The 21987-nt window shown below is 55.0% G+C and overlaps 1 protein-coding gene across 1 annotated transcript; it reads left to right on the top strand.

Annotated features, from left to right (window-relative positions):
* The first annotated feature begins 266 nt into the window (after positions 1-266).
* Positions 267-1607, top strand: FOXL2 (forkhead box L2). The gene has a single exon (XM_053986436.1). The coding sequence runs from the start codon at positions 341-343 to the stop codon at positions 1262-1264; it is 924 nt and encodes a 307-aa protein (XP_053842411.1). The 5' UTR covers positions 267-340; the 3' UTR covers positions 1265-1607.
* Positions 1608-21987: the final 20380 nt, after the last annotated feature.

The raw sequence follows: 21987 nt of genomic DNA on the forward strand, positions 1-21987 counted from the left end.
TGCCCAGCGGCTCGGCGGCGATAGGGGAGCGGGCTCCTGACGAAAGCGGAACTCGACCGGGCCCATACAAATCAGAAAAGAGCCCGGCCGCCGCAGCAGAGGGGAGCGGAGCCCGCGGGGGCAGGGACGACGCCGCCGCCGCGCTGCACGGACCAGCGGCGCCGCGAGAGGCGCCTCCCGATCTCCGTCCGGGTCCCGGCTTCGGCTTCGGTTTCGGCTTCGGCCCCGTCCCGGCGAGCGCAGAGCGGGACGGCCGGCAGCGGCGGGCTCCGTGCAGCGGGCAGCGCTCCGCACCGCGCGGCGCTGCGCTGGGCGCCCCGGGCGGCGGGCGCGGGGCACCATGATGAGCAACTACCCGGACGGCGAGGAGGACACGGTGGCGCTGCTGGCTCATGACACCGGCGGCAGCAAGGAGCCGGATCGGGGCAAGGAGGAGCTGAGCGCGGACAAGGGCCCCGAGAAGCCGGACCCCTCGCAGAAGCCCCCCTATTCCTACGTGGCCCTGATCGCCATGGCCATTCGGGAGAGTGCGGAGAAGAGGCTTACGCTGTCCGGGATCTACCAGTACATCATCAGCAAGTTCCCTTTCTACGAGAAGAACAAGAAAGGCTGGCAGAACAGCATCCGCCACAACCTCAGCCTCAACGAGTGCTTCATCAAGGTGCCCCGGGAGGGCGGTGGCGAGCGCAAGGGCAACTACTGGACCCTGGACCCGGCCTGCGAGGACATGTTCGAGAAGGGCAACTACCGAAGAAGACGAAGGATGAAACGGCCTTTCCGGCCGCCTCCGACCCACTTCCAGCCGGGCAAGACCCTCTTCAGCCCCGACAGCTACGGCTACCTGTCCCCGCCCAAGTACTTGCAGTCCACCTTCATGAACAACTCGTGGCCGCTGGCGCAGCCCCCCGCGCCCATGCCCTACACGTCCTGCCAGATGTCTGGTGGGAACGTCAGCCCCGTCAATGTGAAAGGACTCTCGGGCCCGGCGTCCTACAGCCCCTACTCGCGGGTGCAGAGCATGGCGCTGCCCAGCATGGTGAACTCCTACAACGGCATGGGCCACCACCACCACCACCACCCGCACGCCCACCACCCCCAGCAGCTCAGCCCGGCCAGCCCCGCGCCGCCCGCGGCCCCGGCGGCAAACGGAGCCGGCCTCCAGTTTGCCTGCGCCCGCCAGCCCGCCGAGCTGTCTATGATGCACTGTTCTTACTGGGAGCACGACAGCAAACACAGCGCCCTGCACTCCCGCATAGACATCTAGGGAGGCTCCGGCCAGCCGCCGTCACAGAAATGCACCGGCCCCGCTGCCCCTCTCCTACCCCGCCGCGTTCCCCTGCGCTCCGTGTCTCTCCTCCTCGTCTCTAGCCACGGACTTCCCTCTCTCTGTGCCCAAACTCTCGCGGTGGGGAAATAGCAGCTTTGCCCCGCGCGTAGTGTCAGTGTAGGAGCCGTCCCTCCATGAGAAGAAGGCAGTGTAAGTGTGGGGGTTCCCCGCGGGGCTGCGCCGGGCAGCGGCGGCCGGGCCGCCTCTCTCCGGGCGAGCGGGGATTCACCGGGAGTTTCTCTGCTCGTGTGTGTGTTTGTGAGTTGTTGGGTTTGGTGGGGGTTTTCGGTTTGGGTTTGTTTGCTTTGGTTTTGTTTCTCTTTTTTTTTTTTTTTTTTTTTGGGGTGGGGAGGGGGGAGCATCTAATTAAAAATTGGTTGTTCAGCCCTCAAAATTCTGCTCCTTTGTAATTCGGCCGTAATCTTTTCGGGCTCAGCCATGGGGAGAGTAAAGCGGAGTTTGTAAATAGCGGAGGCATTTTCACGCGTGCGGCGCGGGGCTGGCGGGGCCTAGACACTACCGTGTGCCCGCGGTGCTTGTCCTCGTCCTTCTCTTCATCCCCTCTGTCTTCTTCCTCGCTCTGCAAAGCACTGCGCTTCTTCCGAGCTGTGGCTTTTCGTTAAAATAGTAATTAACGTGGGGACTGCTGTAACAGCAGATGTGTGATATTGCTGGTTAATAGAAACCAACAAACAAATCCCGCCAGGGTCACTCGTGAAACGTTTCGGCAGCGGTAAATATATTTTTTAAAGGAGACAATGTCCTCTGAGGTCTTAAAAGTAATTTTATACAGGTCTAAAAAAATATTTTGATGTTATTAAAAAAAAAAAAAAACAGACGCTTTCCTGTAAATTGGGATATTTTTCCATGTGCATATTATTATTAATAATGAAAGTTTAAACTATCTTCAGTTTTTTTGCCCCCATACCTGGCCCAAAATGGATTTCCCGGTAGGTTCTGCTTTTGAATTCTTACTCTTTTTCTTAAAAGGTTTTGATCCTTCAATTTTACATAGATTAATGTGGAAAAAAAAATAGCGATTTTAAAACAGGGGCCAGTTCATAGCGATTTTGTAAATGTTTGTGTAAACCGATAGATGCTGTGGCATAGTACCATTTTGGGACCAACTTTTCTAGAATGAACTAGCACTTTCATTGTACTTTCTAGCATTGTAAAGTCTCCAATAAAATGCCTTTCCTTCTTTCCATATCGTTTTATTTCACTCCGCTCCTCCGCGTTCGGGATCGGGGAGCGGCAGCGGGGAGCGGGGCGGGCGCTGTGTGCCGGGGCCGCTCCGGGCGGCGGGCAGCGCTCCCGGCCCGCGGCTGCCCCGCTCCCCGCTGCGGCGCACGGGGCTCGGCTGCGGGACCGTGCTGGGCGCTCCATCATCTCCGCCAGGTCCCGGGGCTGTCTCGGCGGCGGCCGACAAGGTACGGGGACCGTTGCGTTGGTTCCGCGGTGTGCCGGGCGGGCCCGGGAGTGCCTCCGCTCCGGGCCGCGGGCAGCTGCCGGCACCTCGCCCGTGTGCCCGGCCCGGAGCGCCGGCGGCAGAGGCCTGAGACTGTGCCTGGGGCTGTGCCGGACCCTGGCTTCGCTTTCATTTCTTCCTCGAGTGCTCGGAGCCGTGGTCCTGGAAGGAAAAGCACGGTCCCGTGCCGCCCCAAGCCCGGCCCGGCCACGCTGCAACGGGGCCTGAGCGCCATGCGGGCCCGGGCGGTGACGGAGCCGGGAGCCGCAGGCAGGTCTCTCTTTCCTCGCCGGGCCCATGGCTGCGGCATCGCCCTGTGGGCCTCGCTTCTAACTCTGCCCGTCCCCGCAGTCAGTGGCCCTTGCCGGGGCCCGGGGGTCAGCGGAGGATGGGGCAGGCAGGGCCGCCCCTGCCCGGTGCGGGCCCGGCTCGCAGCGGGTTCTGCTCAGACTCTGGCCTGGGCCAGGACTGCGGTGCCGCGGCAGCAGCGGGAATGCGGTGTTCGCCTCCCGGGCCGCGCTGCCGGGGATGAAGCCCGGTAACGGGGATGAGCACTCCGCTCCGCAGCCAGGGGCCTGGCACTTGCCCTTGCCCGGCTGCCTGACGCTCTCCCTTTCTGTCCGGGCCTGCTCGCCTGCACGGCAGGAAGCGGCAGCCTGCAGCCCGGCCACAGAATGCCGTGCGAGACGCGGGACTGGCCGCCTCTCTGCCGCTCGGTGGGCACGGCCAGGGCACAGGGGCTCTGCGGAACCCGCCGGGCCATCCCGGAGCCCTGCGGTACCCCCGGCCCCGTTCCCCAGGTGGGGAGGATGCTGCGAGCGTTGATGCGGCGGAGGGGCTCCGCTCCGGGCGGACAGAGAGGCACAAGGGGTGCAGAAAGCGGGCTCAGTGCCCGGCCGTGCCGCCGCCGCTCCGCGCTGGGCACGGGAGCCGCGGGCCGAGCGGCTGCCCCGGTACAGGGCGGCAGGGAGTGAGCCTGGCCTCCACACGAACACCGATGTAATGGGAGGCCGAAGGCCGAAGCGGGGATGCCAGCGCACACGGGACGCGGCCAGGACTCACGCCATTGCCAGCGGTGGTGCTGCGGGAGGGGCGGCTCCTCTGCGCGTCTGACCTGCCCGGGGCCCTCGCGTGGGAGCGGGCGGCGGAGGGGAGAGAGGCAGCACCGCTCACACGCACCGAGGATCGCAGCTTTGCACCGGAGGGCTCAGGGCCTTGGCTGCCCGCTCCTTACTAGATACATGCTGCCAATACCGCTACTTTCCCCCGGGGTTATGTTGAGGCCAAAAGGGAAACCCCCGCCAGCGGAGGTGGGCACGGGGCGAAGGGAGGGTGGGAGCACCTCCCTGGACCCCCGCACAGGCCCAGCGGCGCCTCCTGGGCTCCTTCCTGGGCTCTGCCGTCGTTCGGCCTGAAGCAAAGGCTGAAGCACTGCTGGCACGCTCCCGGGAACGGCTGGGGCTCGCCAGCTTTGAGTGAAGCGATACCTGACCGTGCCAGGTGCAGGGGGGGAGGCAGCAGGCCGGGACCGGGCAGGGACGTGCGGCCCCTGGGGCTGTTCCAGTTCCTGAGTGGTCTGCACCCGGGTCCCGCTGTGTTTGACCAGCGGCTGCTTGAGCCCATAGAGAGAGGCAGGGAGCCGCGCGTTTGGGAGAGAAGCGGGCCGGCAGGGCCGTGCGGCCACTCTCCCTGCCAGGCCAGGGGCCTGTCCGTCTGCCGGGCTCCCTGTGCCCGGCCGGGGCTCTGCTTCCTTCGGCCCGGGCTCCCCGCGCCGCTCCCGGGCGGCCGTGGCCGTCGCGCCTGTAGGATGTTTTCACGCTCGTTTTGTGTATTTTACAGAGACTGCACTGAATGTAAACTCGCAGGGAAATCGCGTCGCTGCGCTCGCCGGGCGCTGTGGGGCGGCGGCCCGAGGCAGGGCTGATCCTGCCGGCAGCAGCCCGGCCTCTGCCACTGCAGGGAACGGCCGGGCCTCCCGTTCGGTGCCGCCGGCCTGGGGAGGGGGTGGCCATCATCTCCCCGAGTGCTGGTGCTTGCCTCGGCAGCGGGCACGGCCCCTGGGGAGCCGCCACGAACCGCGCTGCGCGCTACCGAGCACCGGGCACGCAGGGACCGAGTGCCCCGTAGGAGCTCTGCCTCCCCGCGGGCCCGCTGGGCAGCCCGGGTGATGCGCGGGACCGGGCCGCACCCCGGACAGTGGCACTTGGTTCAGCAGGGGCTGAGGGGGAGCAGGATCTGTACAGACCGCTCTGCAGCCAGCTCCGTGGGCACGAACGCCACCACAGGACCAAGGGGTGCCCGTGGTGGCTCAGCGTTCCCTCGCCCCGCGCCGTCACCTCCTCCGGGGCTCCCACCTGCCCCGGGTCGCGCCGCCGCCAGTCAGCCCCGCACAAAATCAAGCGGCCGAGCGCCGCACTCTTGGCAAGCGCAGGCTTTGCGCGTTGTGTAAGGTCTTTCCCCGTTATATAAATGACGGCAGGAGGAATGCGCACGGAGCGGGACGCGGTCCCCGGGACAGCACCTTGGCGCGGAGCCTCCTCCGGTCCTGGGGCCGCCGCCCGCCGCGGGGCTGCTCGGGGGCCAGAGCCAGGGAAGGGGGGCTCAGGGCTGCTGAGCCGCCGCCGCTGCCCTTTCGGAGCGGCCCCGGGTTTATGCAACGCTGGCGCGAGATGAAAGCAGAAGGGCGAGGGGTGTTTTCTCCCCGCTCGGAGCGGGCGTGGAAGCAGCCTGCCTCTGTCGAGGAAGGACCGAGTTTGGTCCTTCAGGCTGAGCGGACTCCCAGCGCCCCTCTGCTGCTCCAGCCCCCCGGGGCAGTGCCAGCTCCCGGGGATGTTTTGCCACCGCAGCTTTCTCGTCCTCTCCGGTCCTTTGCGCAGGCCGCAAAGGTCCTTTGAAGCCCTGGCCGGGCTCGGAGGGTGGCAGAGCCCTGGGCGCCGGGAGCGCTCCCCGGCGGCATGGCACGGCACGGCACGGCACGGCACGGCACGGCACGGCACGGCACGGCACGGCACGGCATGGCTGCCCTCTGCCTGCGGGCCGGCGGGAGCGCGGGGACAGCTGCCCGGCAGCGGGGTGCTGAATGAGGGACCCCGTGGGCTCTGTCCCGGCTTCTCTCGTCGTGCCGGGACCGGGCAGGGGGCGGTGGCAGTGGCTGCGGGCAGGGCAGAGCCAAGCTCCGTGAGGAGACACACACACACCTCTTACCTTGCGCCCTCCCTCCCGCCCCGGCCGGAGCGGCTGTTTAATACCGCCTGATTCCTGGTATTCTTGTCAGTGTTTTAAGTGGTGAAAAAGTCATTTCCAGTCCCATGGTCTGCGTTTTACCCTGAACTCATTGAAAAGAGAGTGCGGGGTCAGGACTGTTTATTATACAACCAATTAAAACAGGAAAATATGCAAAGGCTTCATTCAGCGAGATCCGGCTATTGTTAAGCCGAAAACGATATTTTTGCTTCAAAAATAAAAAAGTACATTTGTTACTTAAAAAATCTCCGCTCTGCGTGTGTGACAGCCAGGAGCGCGGCGAGCTCCGGCGGCCCCGGCTCGGCCGCGGCCCGGCCTGTGCGGCCGGAGGACGGCTCGAAGGGGCAGGGGGGCACCAGGGACCCCCGTTCCCCCCGCCCTGCGGGATCCGCTCTTGTCCGCTCGCAGGAGGGGCCGGCCAGCCTCAAACACCGGGGACCAACTCCGTGCAGGCGGGCACGGGCAGCCGGCGTTGTGCTTTGGTCAACACAAGACGGCGAAAATATTATTGCGAGGGCTAAAAAGCTCAACGCTGTAGCGGGCTCGGGCAGGGCCGGGATAGCCAGGCTGGAGAGCCCCAAGAAGCGCTGCAGAGCCCGGTGCTGAGCCCCGGAGCGGCGCCGGCAGCCCTGGGCACACCGCGGTGGCCCCGGGAGAGGGGACTCAGACGGGGCTCCCGGCTCTGAGACTCCCTTGCGGCTTCTCCATCCACCTATGTGAAATCCACCAGAAGCCCATTCCTGGCTCTGCGGAGCATCGCCGCCTTGGCAGGCTCTGCTCTGGGGCACTGTAACATCTGCCCCGCAGCACAGGACTGGGGAAGGGCAGGGGGCTCCTCCCGGCGCGGCTCGGCGCCCGCTCCGCCGTCCGGGGCCGCCGCGGCACCGCCGCCCGCCCCCAGGTAGCCCTCGGGGATGTGCTCAGCAGCAGGCCTGGGAAGCGTTCACCAAAACAATCGCTCGGGCTGGCCTAATCCAATGAGTTTATTTTAGTCCTCGAGCTGTATTGAAAACATTCGCTCTGCTTCTTGTGGTTGTTTACAGTATGTCGGTCTCAACATCATAGCCGCCCTTCTGGAAAAGTCTTACAGGATTCAGGCAGAGGGAAACCAACACAGAAGTGACTCGGGAAGCATGATGGCAAATGATTAATCAAATCAGAGACAGGAAGGCGGAGGTAATCAATGAGTTTTCACTTATAGTTTACTTGGATTAACATATTTTTCCTTTTTCTTTCCGTGAGTTTAGAAACCACACGGGGTTTTATTGCCCAAACAAGCAGCTGCAGGATTTGGTGGGCTGGGGGGAATTCGTTCAGAATCAGCTGCATGTTTCCTGAAGAAGAATTCGGCTTTCAGCAGAACCTCGTGCTTGTTCCCGCCCCAGGCACACGGCGCCGGGCACCGGGCAGGGCTGCGCCCCGCGGGATCCTGCCCGCTCCCGCTGCGGGGACGTGCCCGCTGTCCCGGAAAGAGGCAGGCGAGGACCACAGATCAGGAGCTCATGGGCAGGGAAGGAGAGCCCTGCTCTCCGTCAAGTTGCACAGTGAGCAAATACCTTGAGAAATGTCATCAGGTGCGATTTAAAAGTGAAACACCGGCTCTCCCTGCTCTGCCTTTGAAAGAGGGTTTGCGAATTGTGTGAGGCCTTTTCCCGTTATGAAATGACCGCAGGAGGAGCGGCACCCTGCCGTGCCGTGCCGTGCCGTGCCGTGCCGTGCCGTGCCGTGCCGTGCCGGAGGTGCCAAACTCGGTTTTCCCGGAGGGCACATGCGGGTGCGGGCACAGAGGTGGCTCCTGACACCGGCGGAAGCTCCTGGCTTCCCAGCTGGTCCCTGTAAACTCTACGGTTTTGCTGGCAGATGAATTGTTCGCCTACTTTCGTTTAATTATCTTTCTCTCTCCAAAAGTAACTTTTCCCTCCACCCTACATGAATAACAAGTTCGGAGCGATCACGAGTTCGGGACGGAATTTCGCTTTTCTCATTCACCATTCAATGACCATTTTTGATGACTTGAGGCAGCACGGGGATGGATTGGCCCCGAGCCGCGGGCTGGCCCTCGAGGGACATGTCACTGACAACTGATGGGCATCTGGCGTTTGGCTGGGGCAGGGAATAAAAACCGCGGGGCTTCAGTAAATGGGCTCTGGGAGAGGCTGAGGTTCGTGATTTGCGGGCTGTCGGGGTAGCCTCCACATCTTCGGGCAAGTAGTGCTTGCCAAGGTGAGGGTTTGGAGGCACGCTGCCGGCCCCGCCGCAGAGAAGAGTTACTGACCTGTTGTTTAAGATATGTCGCCCGTTTCCCCGTTTTTTTTCCCAGCGATAACTGATTCTTTTCGTTACTATCGTTATGTTCCTCGAAAACCCAAACAATCAATAAAGTACAGGGCGCAGCTGAGCACAACACGAGTCGTAATGTTCTCAGTTATCAAAACGGGGAGAAAACAAATAAGAGTCACTCGCTACTGATGTCTTTTTTAAATTTTTTTTTTCAGGTGTTGCTTTTAACAAGACGTTCAGAAAAAAAAATTTATCAGGTACATGTTGACCTGCGCTTCCTCTGCTCCTGGCTTTGGAGGTGATATCGCTTGGTGCTTATCAGCCACAACGTCTGAGGCATCTGGTACGTGGCTCCTGACTGCTTCCCGCGGTCGGGTACGAGTGGTTCTTGCGGCACAAAGGCTGTCCCGCATCCAGCCCCGCATCCAACCCCACATCCAGCCCCACATCCAGCCCCTCATCCAGCCCCCCATCCAGCCCCACATCCAGCCCCTCATCCAGCCCCGCATCGAGCCCCCCATCCAACCCCGCATCCAGCCCCACATCCAGCCCCGCATCCAGCCTCCCATCCAACCCCACATCCAGCCCCGCATCCAGCCCCTCATCCAGCCCCTCATCCAGCCCCACATCCAGCCCCCCAACCAACCCCGCATCCAGCCCCGCCGAGGAGCTGCTGGCAGCCCCAGAGGAGAATCACTGGTAACGGCACTGGTAACGGCTCGCAGAGCCCAGACAACGAAATCCCGAGAAATGATCACCGCTGCTGCCTGCCCGGCTACCAAAACACCCCCCGAGCGCGGGTTGAGGCCGGGAGGGGTTTCGGGGCGAAGCAGGTTGCAGGAACCTGAGGCTTGGGCAGCCGGAGTTCTGCCTTATGCAATCTCCCCAAGGTTTTTGGTCCGTGGCCGCCGGGCGCTGCGCGGAGCTGCTGCCAGCCCCTTCTGCCCTCAGAGCAGCCCCAGCGGGGCAGGAGGGACTCGCAGCCGGCGGCCCGGGACCCCACTAGTACCAGCGGGAGAGGGGCTCCCGAGGCACTTCAATCCATGTCCCCGTTAGATCCTGCCATGCATCTGATGTTCCCTGCCGCGCAGCCAGGGCAGGAGCAAGGGCAGGGGCAGGGACATGGGAAGGGGCGGCCTTTCACAGTTCCCGGCCTTACAAGTTGCTTTTCTGCTTCCTATGAAGCCTCCGAGATACGGGGACGTTTAAAAAAAAAAAAGAAAAAAAAAAAAAAAAAAAAAAAAAAAAAAAGAGGTACAGGAGGTTTAAAAAGTTAGCAGTATGGCTTTTTAAAATACACATCAGTGATGATATCTCCTGTAGAGCAGCCTCCTGCCCGTATTTCCAGTTCCAGGGAACAGTCCTCTTGACCTACTCTTTCCCCAAAATCAGCGAGTTGGCTTTGGAAGTCTCTTGGTTCGGTTTTTTTTTTTTTGATAAATCACATTTCAGTTCAGCCCAGAGCAGCCAGTGGTGTCTGGGACAGTCACCAGTTGCCTTGGAACAGAAATAGGAACCACTTGTTTAAACATCTTAATGTCCCAAAATCTCTAAGAGCCATCACAGAAGGGTTTGGGTTTTTTTTGTTCCCTTCCCGAAGCGAGAAGGGAGCGAGAGGACTACAGGGAAGAATGTCTGCTCGGGCTGCTGCAAAACCCAGAAGATTTTGGTTTGCCTGTTTTTTCCCCCCCATCAGTTTTTCCATTCCTTGAGGAAAATTTTTCAGTATCTGAATCAAAGCGCATGATTCCAACTTTTTTTTTTTTCCCCTGTTGTTTTGTTTTATCTCGGCCCTTTTTCATGTTTTCATTTAAAAAGTGACAGATTTGGTAGAACTCTCAAGTGTTTCCCATTAGAGGCGGGGAGTTCACCAGTGCGCCTTCCTGATGTTGCACATGACACGTTTCGGGCTTTGAGGCAGGAGCGCGCCCTGAGCAGTTGCGGTTGGGCCGGAGCGGGGCAGCGGCCGGGGCAGGGCAGGGCCGAGCCCGGCCCGGCGCTGCCCTCTGCCGGCCCCGCTCCGCCGGGAGCGGCTCCGTGTCCGCCGCCCGCGGGGCTCCGCGCGTCCCAGCGCAGCGGCCGAACACGCCCAGCCAAGCCCCGGGGGCGGGAGGTGTTTCCCAGCCCGCGGGGCGTTCTCCGTGCGGTCTCGCAGTGTGGGGAATTCCTGTTCTAGAAATGCGCGGTTGCACATTTCTGCTTTTGCCGGCTCCGTTCCCCTCGCGGACTCTCCCTCTCTCGCCGTTACCTCTCTTGCCCTCATTCCTGACAGCAGGCTTCTACCATTGCTCTGGTGTTCCATGTTTTTAACCACTGATCTCTCCTTGAAGGAAAATTTCCTTCATGTAACAAATCGCTCTGAGTTCTTGTGTTTTGGAGTGTGGCCCCGCACAAATTTTAATAAAGTGTTGTGGAAAGCACCACTTGGTTAGCAAAACTAGAAGGTGTCAAGCGATCTTCATAGCCAAATTTTCCTGTAAATACATGCAGGATACAATCCTTCTTTGGCAACTGAGACTTCACAAATACAGAAAATGTGTGTGTATGCACTTACTGACATTTTTGGTAGTAAACCTTCATTTTATACTACTGAGATCCAAAAATGTCACTGCACACTGACCTTGTGCAAAGGGACATTTGTAATTGCAAAATGTGAGTTCTGTACTTCCCAATGTCATGAGTTTAAGGTGTTCACAATTTATTAGATCCTACGTGAATCCTAAAATTCTGTATATGATCAGCTGTTGCCCTTTATTTGAAAAGGAACTATTTTAAAGTATTAGGAGAAGCAGGGTTTGCTGAAGAAACTCGAGTGTGGTGGATCCTGGAGAAATGTGAGGAGCAGTGAAATGATGCTGCAGTTAGAAGGAAGCCCTGGGTTCCCCGTGCTGCTGTGAGCTCCCTGGCTGGGACCTGGCAGCTGCCCTTCCCTGTTTCAGTTCTGCACGGGGGCTGGGCAGGGGGATTGTGTGGGGCAGTGGGACTGCAAGGGAGTCCCCACGGCCCCTGGGCTGAAGTGGCCGAGGAAAAACACGGAGATGACTCCGGTTCTTGTGTCTCCGCAGCCAGCCCGGTGGGAGGATGAGCTGTGATATCCCCTGCCAGCACAGAAATACAGACTGCAAATGAGCCCCCGCTTTGGCTGCCCAGCCCGGCCATGGCTGTTGGGGAAGATGAAATAGCAAAGCCCTATAAATATGATGGCCTGGCAAAAGAATCAGAGAATACAGATATCGAGATGAAAACAAGGTTTGAAATACCAAACCTTAATCACTGAGCATCTCGAAAACAATAATATAGCCAAGCTGAAAGCAATCCCCCTTTCTGATGATCTAAAAGGTCAAATGGAATGTTCTGTATCACCCCCCAATGTATGGTTCATCCCATACCTGTAACCCTCCCCTGAAGTATCAGGTGTCTGTAACCCCATTGGCCCAAGTCCTGTCCCAGCCCACCTTGAAGCCCCCTGATAAGGTGTGGCCAAGGGACCTGACGCTCTCTTGGACCTTCCTCCTGGGACGCTCACCTGGCACCCTCTCTCTCTCTCTCTCTCTCTCTCTCTCTCTCCCCCCCCCGCTCTCCCTGGGCCTACCACGAGTTGCGGCTAGCAACTCTAAGCAGGGCCCTTCATCCTTTACAATAAACCATATGCTCTAAAGACCGGGCTTCAGAGATCCTTCACCACCACCCATCCAAACCGTCCTGGAGCCCAGCAGTCCCCGCAATGGCGAAGCCACAGCCCCGCTCAGTGCTGCAGTGTTGATGTGCCAGCTCTGATGGCAGCATGAGAGTTTGAGTGGCAAGGACTGAGCTAGGGCAGCTCTCCTCAGTGAGCAAACCTATCTGCCTTGATTTCCAGGGTTGTTTTTTCTCTAATCTTTCCATTTCTGAGCTGACAAAGACTAGAGCACAGGTGAATTTTGGACTCACTGAACACTCACAGCTTGAGCCAGTGCAGTGGGAAGATGAGGAGCTGGCTATTTCTGGGAGGAAGGTGCTCACCTTGCGTTGGGAATTCCAGGAGTGGGAATTTTTTTTTTTTGTGGTTTATCTTTGTAGCTATGGTTATATTTGTTTACTGTTCAAGCAAGATTGAGGCATTTCTGCAATACCACAGCACATGGAGCAGCCCCAGCTCCTGAGAACCCCCAGACAAAATACTCCTGTGATGTTTGCAGACTGTTGGCTATCGCAGACCGAAGGGCGCCCTGCTCCAGGGCTGCTCCTGCTCCTGTTCCAGAGAACTTGCCAGGGCTGATGCTGCCCTGGTGCAAATCAGCACAGCAGTAATGAGCTCGGTGCACCCTCATGGTGCTAGGATGGAATTCTATTGATATGGTCAGTTAAAAGCACTTTTTCCTTTGTCCTGTGCCTCACATCACTGTAGCACAGAACACCTGTCATGATTTAACTTTTGTGCTTTTTCCCAGAGAACTGAGTGAGATGGATTGTTTTCTGGTGGTCATTCAGTATTTTCTGGCTGGCAGACAGAAATAAAATTCATGCACTTAAAAATCCCAGGTGTGGCAGGAGCAGGGTGGAAAAGGCAAACCCCTGAGCACGGCTCTGCTCTCAGACTCCTTGAAGGAGGGTGCCTGTGGATTTGACACCAGTGGATTTGACACAATGGGAGAACTGTTTTCCGGTATCATTCACATTATAGTTGAAATGTGAAATGAGCTCCATGTGGCAGCAGCCAAAGGAAAGAAAAAGGGAAAGAAAAAAAAAAAAAGGAAGCACTCTCCAAAAGTTTTGGTTATCCCTTGAAGCTATATTACAACATCTACTGCTCTAATTGAATCAGTGTGAGAACTTTCCCCCTCCATTTAGATCATTCCTAGTCTCTGGCCACTCTTCCCTGGAGATGCACACATTTGATACAAAGATGTGCCAGGGACACCCACACCTAGGGTAGGATTTAATGTCCAGTTTAGTGAGTGAGGTGCTGAGAAGGAAATGTCAATTCTCACATGTCTTTGCCAGAATCCATTACGATGTTCCCCCTCTTCTCTCCCCTTCTCTATAGACTTAGCACCCGGGTGAGGCACAGGAGTTTTGTCTGAGTAAAGGCTACTAGGTGTGCTCTGAGGATGCAATAGGTGAATTGATCATTTCTAGGGATGAATCAGAAAACCTTCAAAGCAGTGGTAGCCCTGTGAGTGGTGTTAACAAGGCTCATGGTGATGAAGAGGCATCGTGGTCTGGATGCTGCTCCAACTCTCCCACCCTGCTAACCCTAAGCAGGAGCTGCATGGGAGGCTCCTTTTTCACCCATGAAAGCACGGCCCGGTCAGCATTGTGAGCTCTCATTTGTTGCATTTAAAGAGCATTTTTAGCGCCATGGAGAAAATCTCTGCATATTTCAAAGTATCAATGTTGTTACATAACCCAAAATTACTTGACAGATGAGAAAGCAAAAGCCCTGGATACCAAAATCCAGGTCTGCTCCATAAGTGTTCACATGTGCCAATCAATACGTGATCCACAGAAACATATGGCTCTTGTATCAAATACATGGAATCAACTTAAATTATGAAGACTTTGAAAAGGTCCTCAGTTTAAATGTACACGGCTCTCTGAAATGTCCAGCTAGGTTTAATGCAACAATTAAAACCAGATAGATTGTCAGGATTCATAGAGCAGGGGTAGAATTAATTCAGTATGAAAGAAATGAATGACTGGAAAGAAGACAGAAGAGCAGAAGCAGAAGGAAAGAGGAAGAATGAGTGGAGGAATGAAATGCTAATATGGGGGGGGGGGGGAGAGTGAGGAATGGAAGGGGGGAAGAAAGAAAAGAAATTAAACAAAAAGAAAAAAAAAGAAGAGGGATATGAGATAGGAAAGAGAAGGAGAGCACCAAGAAAAATAATGACACTTTATTGTGTAATGTGTCAGCTTTTATTTTAGAAGAACTAAGCCTGCAGCATAATGGTTACTACTTATGTATTGAAAGTATGTGGGAGGGGGTTGTTTCTTTTTCATGGTCACATACCTTTTTTAATTTTTATTTTTATATATACATGTGTGTGTGTGTGTCCCTATGTAATTATATACATACTATGACACAGACATTTCAGTCTTCCTGGGATCTCTCACTGTTTCCCATACTATCAGTTTTCCCACCCTGCCACATGTCCAGCAGCAGTAATGCCCTTTTCCATGCCACGCTGTGAGTCAGGGCTTTCTGTTTCAATTTGCTGTTTCTTTCTTTCCTGCCCTCCAAGAGCTGGAAAAGGGGGTTCTGGCTCCCCTGTCCTGCAGCCCCTAACTTCAGGGCTGTCCACTGAGGTAGCACAGCTCCAAATTGCTGTTTCCTCCTGTTGGAACTAATGGCAACATTGTCATTTTGCACTGACTGATCCAAAATATATCAAATGTTGCATTGTTGAATTAGTTATTAATTGAATTAGTGTCATTGGTTTTGTCATGTCTGTTCCTGTGCATGCAAGCTGCTAATAAAATAGCATAACTTTTGATGCTCTTTAGGGTTAAAAGAGTCATTGAGTGATATTGAAGCAATCTATTTGATGTTCTCCAAGGTATGAGGAAGGTCAGACTCCTTTCGCTTTCTCCCACACACTGGAGAGGTTCCTCTTCTCCATAGGTATCCTCAGGTCCTCCCATGATTATGTTTATCCCTTGTCTCTCCAGGGAGGGCCTTTTTGAGGCCCTTTTTGAGAAGTCCAAGGATTTTGTAGTTCAGTGATGGATACTTTATTTCCTGATGCTGTTGGAAGCGGCATTTGAGTTTTGTTAGTAACTTTTGTGCTTCATTCCCATGCCCTGTCACAGCTGGCATTGTTCACCTTTTCCAGGGTACAAAGTGTTCTAGCTCAGGCATGGATCCAGGTTCATTAACAGTACATGGTTAATCTGTAATTTTTCTAAAGCCAAAAAGGCCTCTGGCCAATGCTGGACCAATTCTGCATGTCTTTTCTGATGTTTTGTATAAAAATCCGAGCTAAATTTGCCATTTGCCATTCTCCCTTATCATTCCCCTGTTTCATTTCTCATAATTCTAATAATCCTGTTATGAAGACAAGAAACAGAAACATGGATGTTTAACACTTAACAATGTCTTATTGTCTTACTGCTTTTGGAAAAGGGAATGGAAGAGGAAAAAGCTCACATAGGGCTATAAAAACAGAAGGAAGTGAGTTCACTATCCACGGGAAAGCACAGCTCTCCTGTGAAGGAGATTTTTGTTTCAGTAGAGGGGAAATGCACCACTGGTCTGGTACTGAGCAGTTCTTTTCAGCAGGCTGCAATGCTGAGAAGAACTTGTCAGAAAACCCCATATATGTGTACCTTGGGAGTGTTTCTGAAGATCATGAGACCTCTAGAGTCTGAGGCAGAGTCAGAACTGCATTGGAGAACTGGGGATGAAATAGTTAAAAGCTCCTTAAAAATTCTACAAATTTAGTGATCTTTGTAAGAACAGCAAAAACCCAGATTATTTATAATGCCTGAATTTTGATAAAGCACAAATATAACTGAGCACCCTCATTTTATTCCCTTCCTCCAGAAGATGGCAAAAGTTAGCTGGACTTAACACAAGTGGAGGGAAGCAAACGATGCAGGGCTGTGTGCCCCGGTTTCAGGTCACCAGGGGTTCAGTGCTGCAGCTGCAGGGATTGATCCTGACCTGAGATAAGTGGGGCTTTGAGCAGTCAGGCTCTGCAGCTCCAGCACTGCTGAGATGCAGCTCGGAGCAGCAGCAGAGGCTGCTCAGCTGCAGCTCCCCAGCAGCCAGGCAAGCCCCAGCTGAGGCTGCACCTTTCCCTTCCTCAGGGGGTGGAAATTGTCAGTGACATCTCCATGGAGATCACAGCCAGAAATGCAGCTGTGAGAAGTTTAAATTTTATACACCAAGTGTGAAGCACAAATTGCAGTATTTGTTAGTGCTCATGGTATGACAGAGCTTCTGCTGAAGAAAAATCCCTTGAGATTCACTCCTGAAGTACCAAAGAGATTAGTTCCCACTAATATAGCAGATATTTTGACTAGGACACTGTGGAGAATTTGCATTTACATAGGAACCATGACTGAAAAAAAAAAGAAAGAATATACAGCAAGTGTATAGAAAGAAACATCAGATTAAATACAGATTTGGCAATTAGGTAATACAATTTGCAACTAGGATTTTTTTCTTTCCATATCAGTCAAGGTACTCTAGAAAAAAGAAAGAAATATTACTGACAAAATCAAAAGAGACACAAAATAAGCTTTTATTTCTCCTGCAGTTAGTTTTGTTCCTATATTTAGCTTCTCTGGCATTTTATAATTTCAATATTAGGAAAATATGAGCGTATTTGGGTAAAGTAATACAGTGAAGTCAGGAGGCTTCCTGCCAGCAGAAAAGGAGAACTGGGGACTGCTTGTTTAAAGGGTGCTCCTGAGATGGCTCAGTTTAACCTGATGCTTATCCCATAGTGAAGTTCTAATTTGATTCCAAGCAAATTTGTCCTCACAACTTTTTGGACTAAGGGTTTTGACAGCTGCTGTAGCTGATGGATCGATGCTCAGAGAGGATTTGTGCCCATGGCCTTGGGAGGGGAGGGAGCAATGGCCAGTTTGGAGGACGTTTGACAAAAGCTGGCACACCAGCCAGCTGTGCTAACAATTCCTCTCCTAAATTCTCTCTAAGAGGAGGCAGGCTGTGTCCCTAACCTCTTATTGGAAGGGCAGGGCAGGACCAGAGGTGGGGAAGGACATGGAGCTCTCACCTCAGCTTCACATGGAGCTTTGGGTGTGGACAAGATGCTCCCATTTGAGCACACATTTTCTCCTTTGGACAGTGTTCAACAGCCCAGCCACACTGCTTGATCCACAGTAAAGTAGTCGTTGTGTCTTCTGTTATGAGAAAATGTTCGTGTCACAGTTCACTTCTACAAGGTCATATCCTTATTCTTCAAGCTGACTGGGAAATTTTAACAAAGTGATTCCCTGGTCCTCTGCTCCCTGTGAAAATGCAAATATATCAGAACAAAACCTTGATTTTTTTTTTTCAGTTTGAAGTCTCTTAATATGTCAAAATATTCAGTTTCCCATTCAGAAGCAGGAAAAAATCATGTTATCTCAATATTTTTGGCCGAGCTGAGTTTTCTGGGTAAATTCAAATGTGCAGAAGGAATATTGCCAACTGTCTGTTTTTAGCAGCATGAGAAACAATACCAGCCACGGGGAACGACCCTGTATCCCTCCCACTGGAATGATTCAGCGATGCTCCTCGTCAGGAGCCGGCTCTGATGGGGCAGGAGAGCCCCGCAGTGCCGGGGTGTGAGCTCCATCCCCGGCTGCGTCAGCAGAGGAAGCAGGCACACAATAGCTACAGCGGTAGGAAGCTTTCCAGCCTCCCCCCGGCTTCCTCCCCCAGCAGGGGCATTACCTGCCTGCCCACCCCTCTCTGCTGGGGGCACCTTCCTGTAATCCCCCTGCTCTGGCAGATCCCTCTGGGATAGAGCGAGCCGCGGCCAAAGCCCCACAGAAACGGGACCGTTCCCTTGTGCTCTGCTGCAAGCTCTAAAGGAGCTGCTGCGGTGTTAATGGCTCTGCTGCTGCCAGATGAAAGGAGGGCAGTATTCAGATCTAATAAATCAACAGATGTTAAAGCGATTTCTGCCTTCTCTCTTATACTGCACATCAACAGGAACGTGCTAAAGTGCTCTTTTGTACCGTTTAGCATCTGACATTTCAGCACATCTTGTGAGTGTGCATTAGGAGAATGGAATGTTACTATATTTGTACTCACAGATTTGGAATGAGAATAAAATCTGGAGAGATGCAATGTGCACATGAGATGTTTTCCAGAGGGGTTGAGGCTGAGGAAACCCAGCATAGTGAAGCTTGAGCTGTCTTGAGACTTCAGGCTGCAAATGCATGGAGTCAGAGTTTTGAAATGGAACTGAAAACTGTAGAAACTTGTAGCTGCTTCTCCAAACCCTGCTTAATTGTGGGATCACAGACGCCACTGTAAAATACTGAAATAGCGTGTTTGATTTTTGCAGTTACTCTGAAATATCTTGTTCCTTCCTCTTGTCTCTTCAGCTGTGGCTGATGTCCCTCTGGCTGGTGGCTTCAGAAGGGCTATTTTTAGGGAAACCAGGCTTTTACTGCTGAGACCTGGCAGGGCTCTGAGACAGCCACTGCACATCAGCACGATCTCTTCCCATGGTCTTTCAGCAGTTTGCTGTTAGATCCCTCCATGCCCATGCAATGAGGTCCTTGGAGCCCCCTCAAGCCTTCAGGCAGTACAGGTGCCCTCAGTGAGGGCACCAACAGGCTCCAATCAGCCCAAACAGCCTCCCCTGGGCCCTGCAGCCACACCTGTGTCCATGGCCCAGGAGCCTCTTTCTGCTCACCTGGAGCCTTCAGCCACGGTCACAGCTGTGTCACAGACTGACATTGTGGCCTGGTCCCAGCCCTGCCCTGTCACCGTGGATCTGCCTGGGAGACCTGGAGGGCACTGGCACGTTGCTGGAGCAGTGAGGAACCAGCAGCCTCAACTGCATTTTGACATGGAAGATGAATCTTGGGGATGGGCCTAATGCTTAACTCACCCCAAGAGAAATTGAGCTCTGTCCAGAGGTGAAGAGACACCTCTACAAAAGGTGCAGAAGCTCCTTCCTTGTAGATTTGTGTAGGGAGAGTATTTGTGCCCTAAAAAGCGGAGATGAATTGCAGAGGCAAAACGGGTGAAATCTTTCTTCCCCTCCTCTCCTTTATTTCTCCTCAATTGACTGTTTGGATGTTATCTTTCCTTTCTAGGTTCATTTCTCTTCTCCTGCCCAGGCTCTGCTTTGTCTTTTTCAAGAGTAGCATCAGTGTTCAGGTGTCCTTTGCCTGCTCACCCCTGTGCTGTGCTGGCAGGGCTCTGTTTCCAGCCCAGGCTGCCTTTGCAGTGAGCGGGGTTCCGAGGTTGAACCGCTTTTCTCCTTCCACAGGACCCTTAGACTTTTTAATCGGTGAAGCTAAAACCTTAAATAAACCCACAGCTTCCAGGGGTTTTCCACTGCAATTCAGGCACTTCTAAGGCCAAGGTACAGGAGGGTGTGTCCCCTCCTGAGGTCCAGTCCCATCCCAATGCCCCTGTCCCTGAGACGCAGAGGCAAACTGGGACAATGCTGCAGAGGCAAACTGGGACAATGTAGCCAGTCTGGCCTCCCAGGTGAGCGTTAGCTTCACGGCAGCTGGAAGAAAAGAGCCCCGCGTCCCCAGTGTGGTGTGACCGAGCCCGGCGCAGGGGCCCGAGCTGTCCCATCCCGGTGTGCCCGAGCTGTCCCCACTGTGGTGTGCCCGAGCTGTCCCACTCAGGTGTGCCCGAGCTGTCCCCACTGTGGTGTGCCCGAGCTATCCCCATCCCAGTATGCCGAGCTGTCCCCATCCCGGTGTGCCCGAGCTGTCCCCACTGTGGTGTGCCCGAGCTGTCCCCACTCCGGTGTGCCCAAGCTGTCCCATCCCGGTGTGCCCGAGCTGTCCCCATCCCGGTGTGCCCGAGCTGTCCCGCTCCGGTGTGCCCGAGCTGTCCCATCCCGATGTGCCCGAGCTGTCCCCACTCCGGTGTGCCCGAGCTGTCCCATCCCGATGTGCCCGAGCTGTCCCATCCCGGTGTGCCCGAGCTGTCCCACTCAGGTGTGACCGAGCTGTCCCATCCCGGTGTGCCCGAGCCGTCAGTCCCGGCTGCCGCCGCCAGGCGTCGCCGCGGGGCGCGGGGTTCCCCTGCGGGCGGTGCCGGCGCTGGGCCGGGCGGGCCGAGGGGCCCGAAGAGCCCGAGCGGCCGGGGGGAGCCCGGGGGAGCCCGGGGCAGCCTCGACGGGCCCGGAGCAGCCCGAGGGGCTCGGCGGAGCCCAGGGAAGCTCCGAGGAGCCCGGTCCCGGCACACGGGCCGCACCGTCTGCCGGCCCGATGCCTCCGTGCCCGTCCCTCCCCGCCGCAGCCGGGTGGAGCGGTGGCTGTGCCGGCACGGAAATCACAAACGGCGTGGTCAGGATTTCGGCCCCAGCAGATCTGCGACTGTAAAGTGTCGGCTCTGCAGGGGCCCTGACTCTGCTGGAGCGGCTGAGCGACAAAAACACCGCGAATCCGAACCCTCGGTGAGCTCGGCAGCTCTGAGGAAGCCTCAGCAATGCACAGGTGTGCGGTCAGTGGTCACTGCAGGTGTGCGGTCACTGTGCATTACCTGTGCACACCCACTGTCACCTGTGCACACCCACTGTCACTGTGTCACCTGTGCACACCCACTGTCACTGTATCACCTGTGCACACCCACTGTCACCTGTGCACACCCACTGTCACTGTGTCACCTGTGCACACCCACTGTCACTGTATCACCTGTGTACACCCACTGTCACCTGTGCACACCCACTGTCACTGTATCACCTGTGTACACCCACTGTCACCTGTGCACACCCACTGTCACTGTGTCACCTGTGCACACCCACTGTCACTGTATCACCTGTGCACACCCACTGTCACCTGTGCACACCCACTGTCACTGTATCACCTGTGCACACCCACTGTCACCTGTGCACACCCTCTGTCACTGTATAACCCGTGCACACCCACTGTCACTGTAGCACCCGTGCACACCCACTGCCAAGGCTGCGGGTCAAGTCCCGAGGGCACTGTTGCCAGCTGCAGTGGAGCTGTACTTTCAGCTCCATCTCTTGCTGAGGAGAAATCAAGTGTTAAAGTGCAGCCCTGGAGAATTCCTGCCCCTGGGTGTATCATTCCCACGGCTGACGTCCTTAGGGCTGCCGGCACATTCTCCACGGAGACTTAAAAAGGATCATTTACAAATACCCAATTGAATGTTTACTACCCTTGCCCTAGGTGGAATCGGGCCAGCTAATAAATACACATACGGTCGTTTTTGGAGGAGTCTCAGCTCAATTGAAATCTTGTGGGAATGAGTTCCATAGGTTAATTATGTGCTGTGTAGAAAATAATGTTATAATTTTAAATGTTGCCTTTCAAATTCCATTGAAGTCATGTTGTTCTTGTATTATTAAAAGGAGGTAACCAGTCAGCCCAGAGCTGACGGCAGGACTTCTACAATAGGTGTTAGTGCCCAAATGTGTGAAGCGTAAACAAGACTTGGCTTACTGTCTGCTCTTGTTAATGTCCAGGCTTTCTCTAGACTCATTTTAAATTTCACTGTGAAAAGGTATTTCTTTTCTTCAGATTTGTGCTTTTGACCCTTTCCATTTCCTTCTGTAGCCCTGTGTTCAAACATCAGGACAGGAAAGAGCCAAGCTGCTATCTCCTGTATTGAATGCTTCTATCAAGTCTTCTTTGACTCACTTGTTCTCTCTCCTGGGAAATCCTGGTCTTTCAGCCATCATTTGAAATTCCCCAGGCCCTGTGTCATCAGCATGTTGAGAAGGTGAAGAAGCTGACAGCTTCAGGGCTGGTGTTTCACTCTGAAGCAGGCAGGGCTGGAATCTCCCTCCCTTCCACTTAACACTGCTCACGATATTTTTCCACAAGCTAAGGAGTAGTTGTTATAATAACAACATAATTACAGCTGTACAGTGCTCACATACCTGATGTTCCTACAAAGATATTTTTTGTTTTTTCTGTCCTGTACCTCAAGCATCCAGGCACCCTGCAGCCTTCAGTAGCCACAGTCATTCCCATGATGGCTCTCCAAAGCTGTTTGCAGTCATAC

This window comes from Vidua macroura, chromosome 10 (genome assembly GCF_024509145.1).
Source record: "Vidua macroura isolate BioBank_ID:100142 chromosome 10, ASM2450914v1, whole genome shotgun sequence".
In the NCBI taxonomy this organism is placed as follows: Eukaryota; Metazoa; Chordata; class Aves; order Passeriformes; family Viduidae; genus Vidua; species Vidua macroura.

Bases quoted from the DNA above. Each gene is read 5' to 3' on its own strand.
- FOXL2 (XM_053986436.1), top strand. From the start codon at position 341: ATGATGAGCAACTACCCGGACGGCGAGGAGGACACGGTGGCGCTGCTG.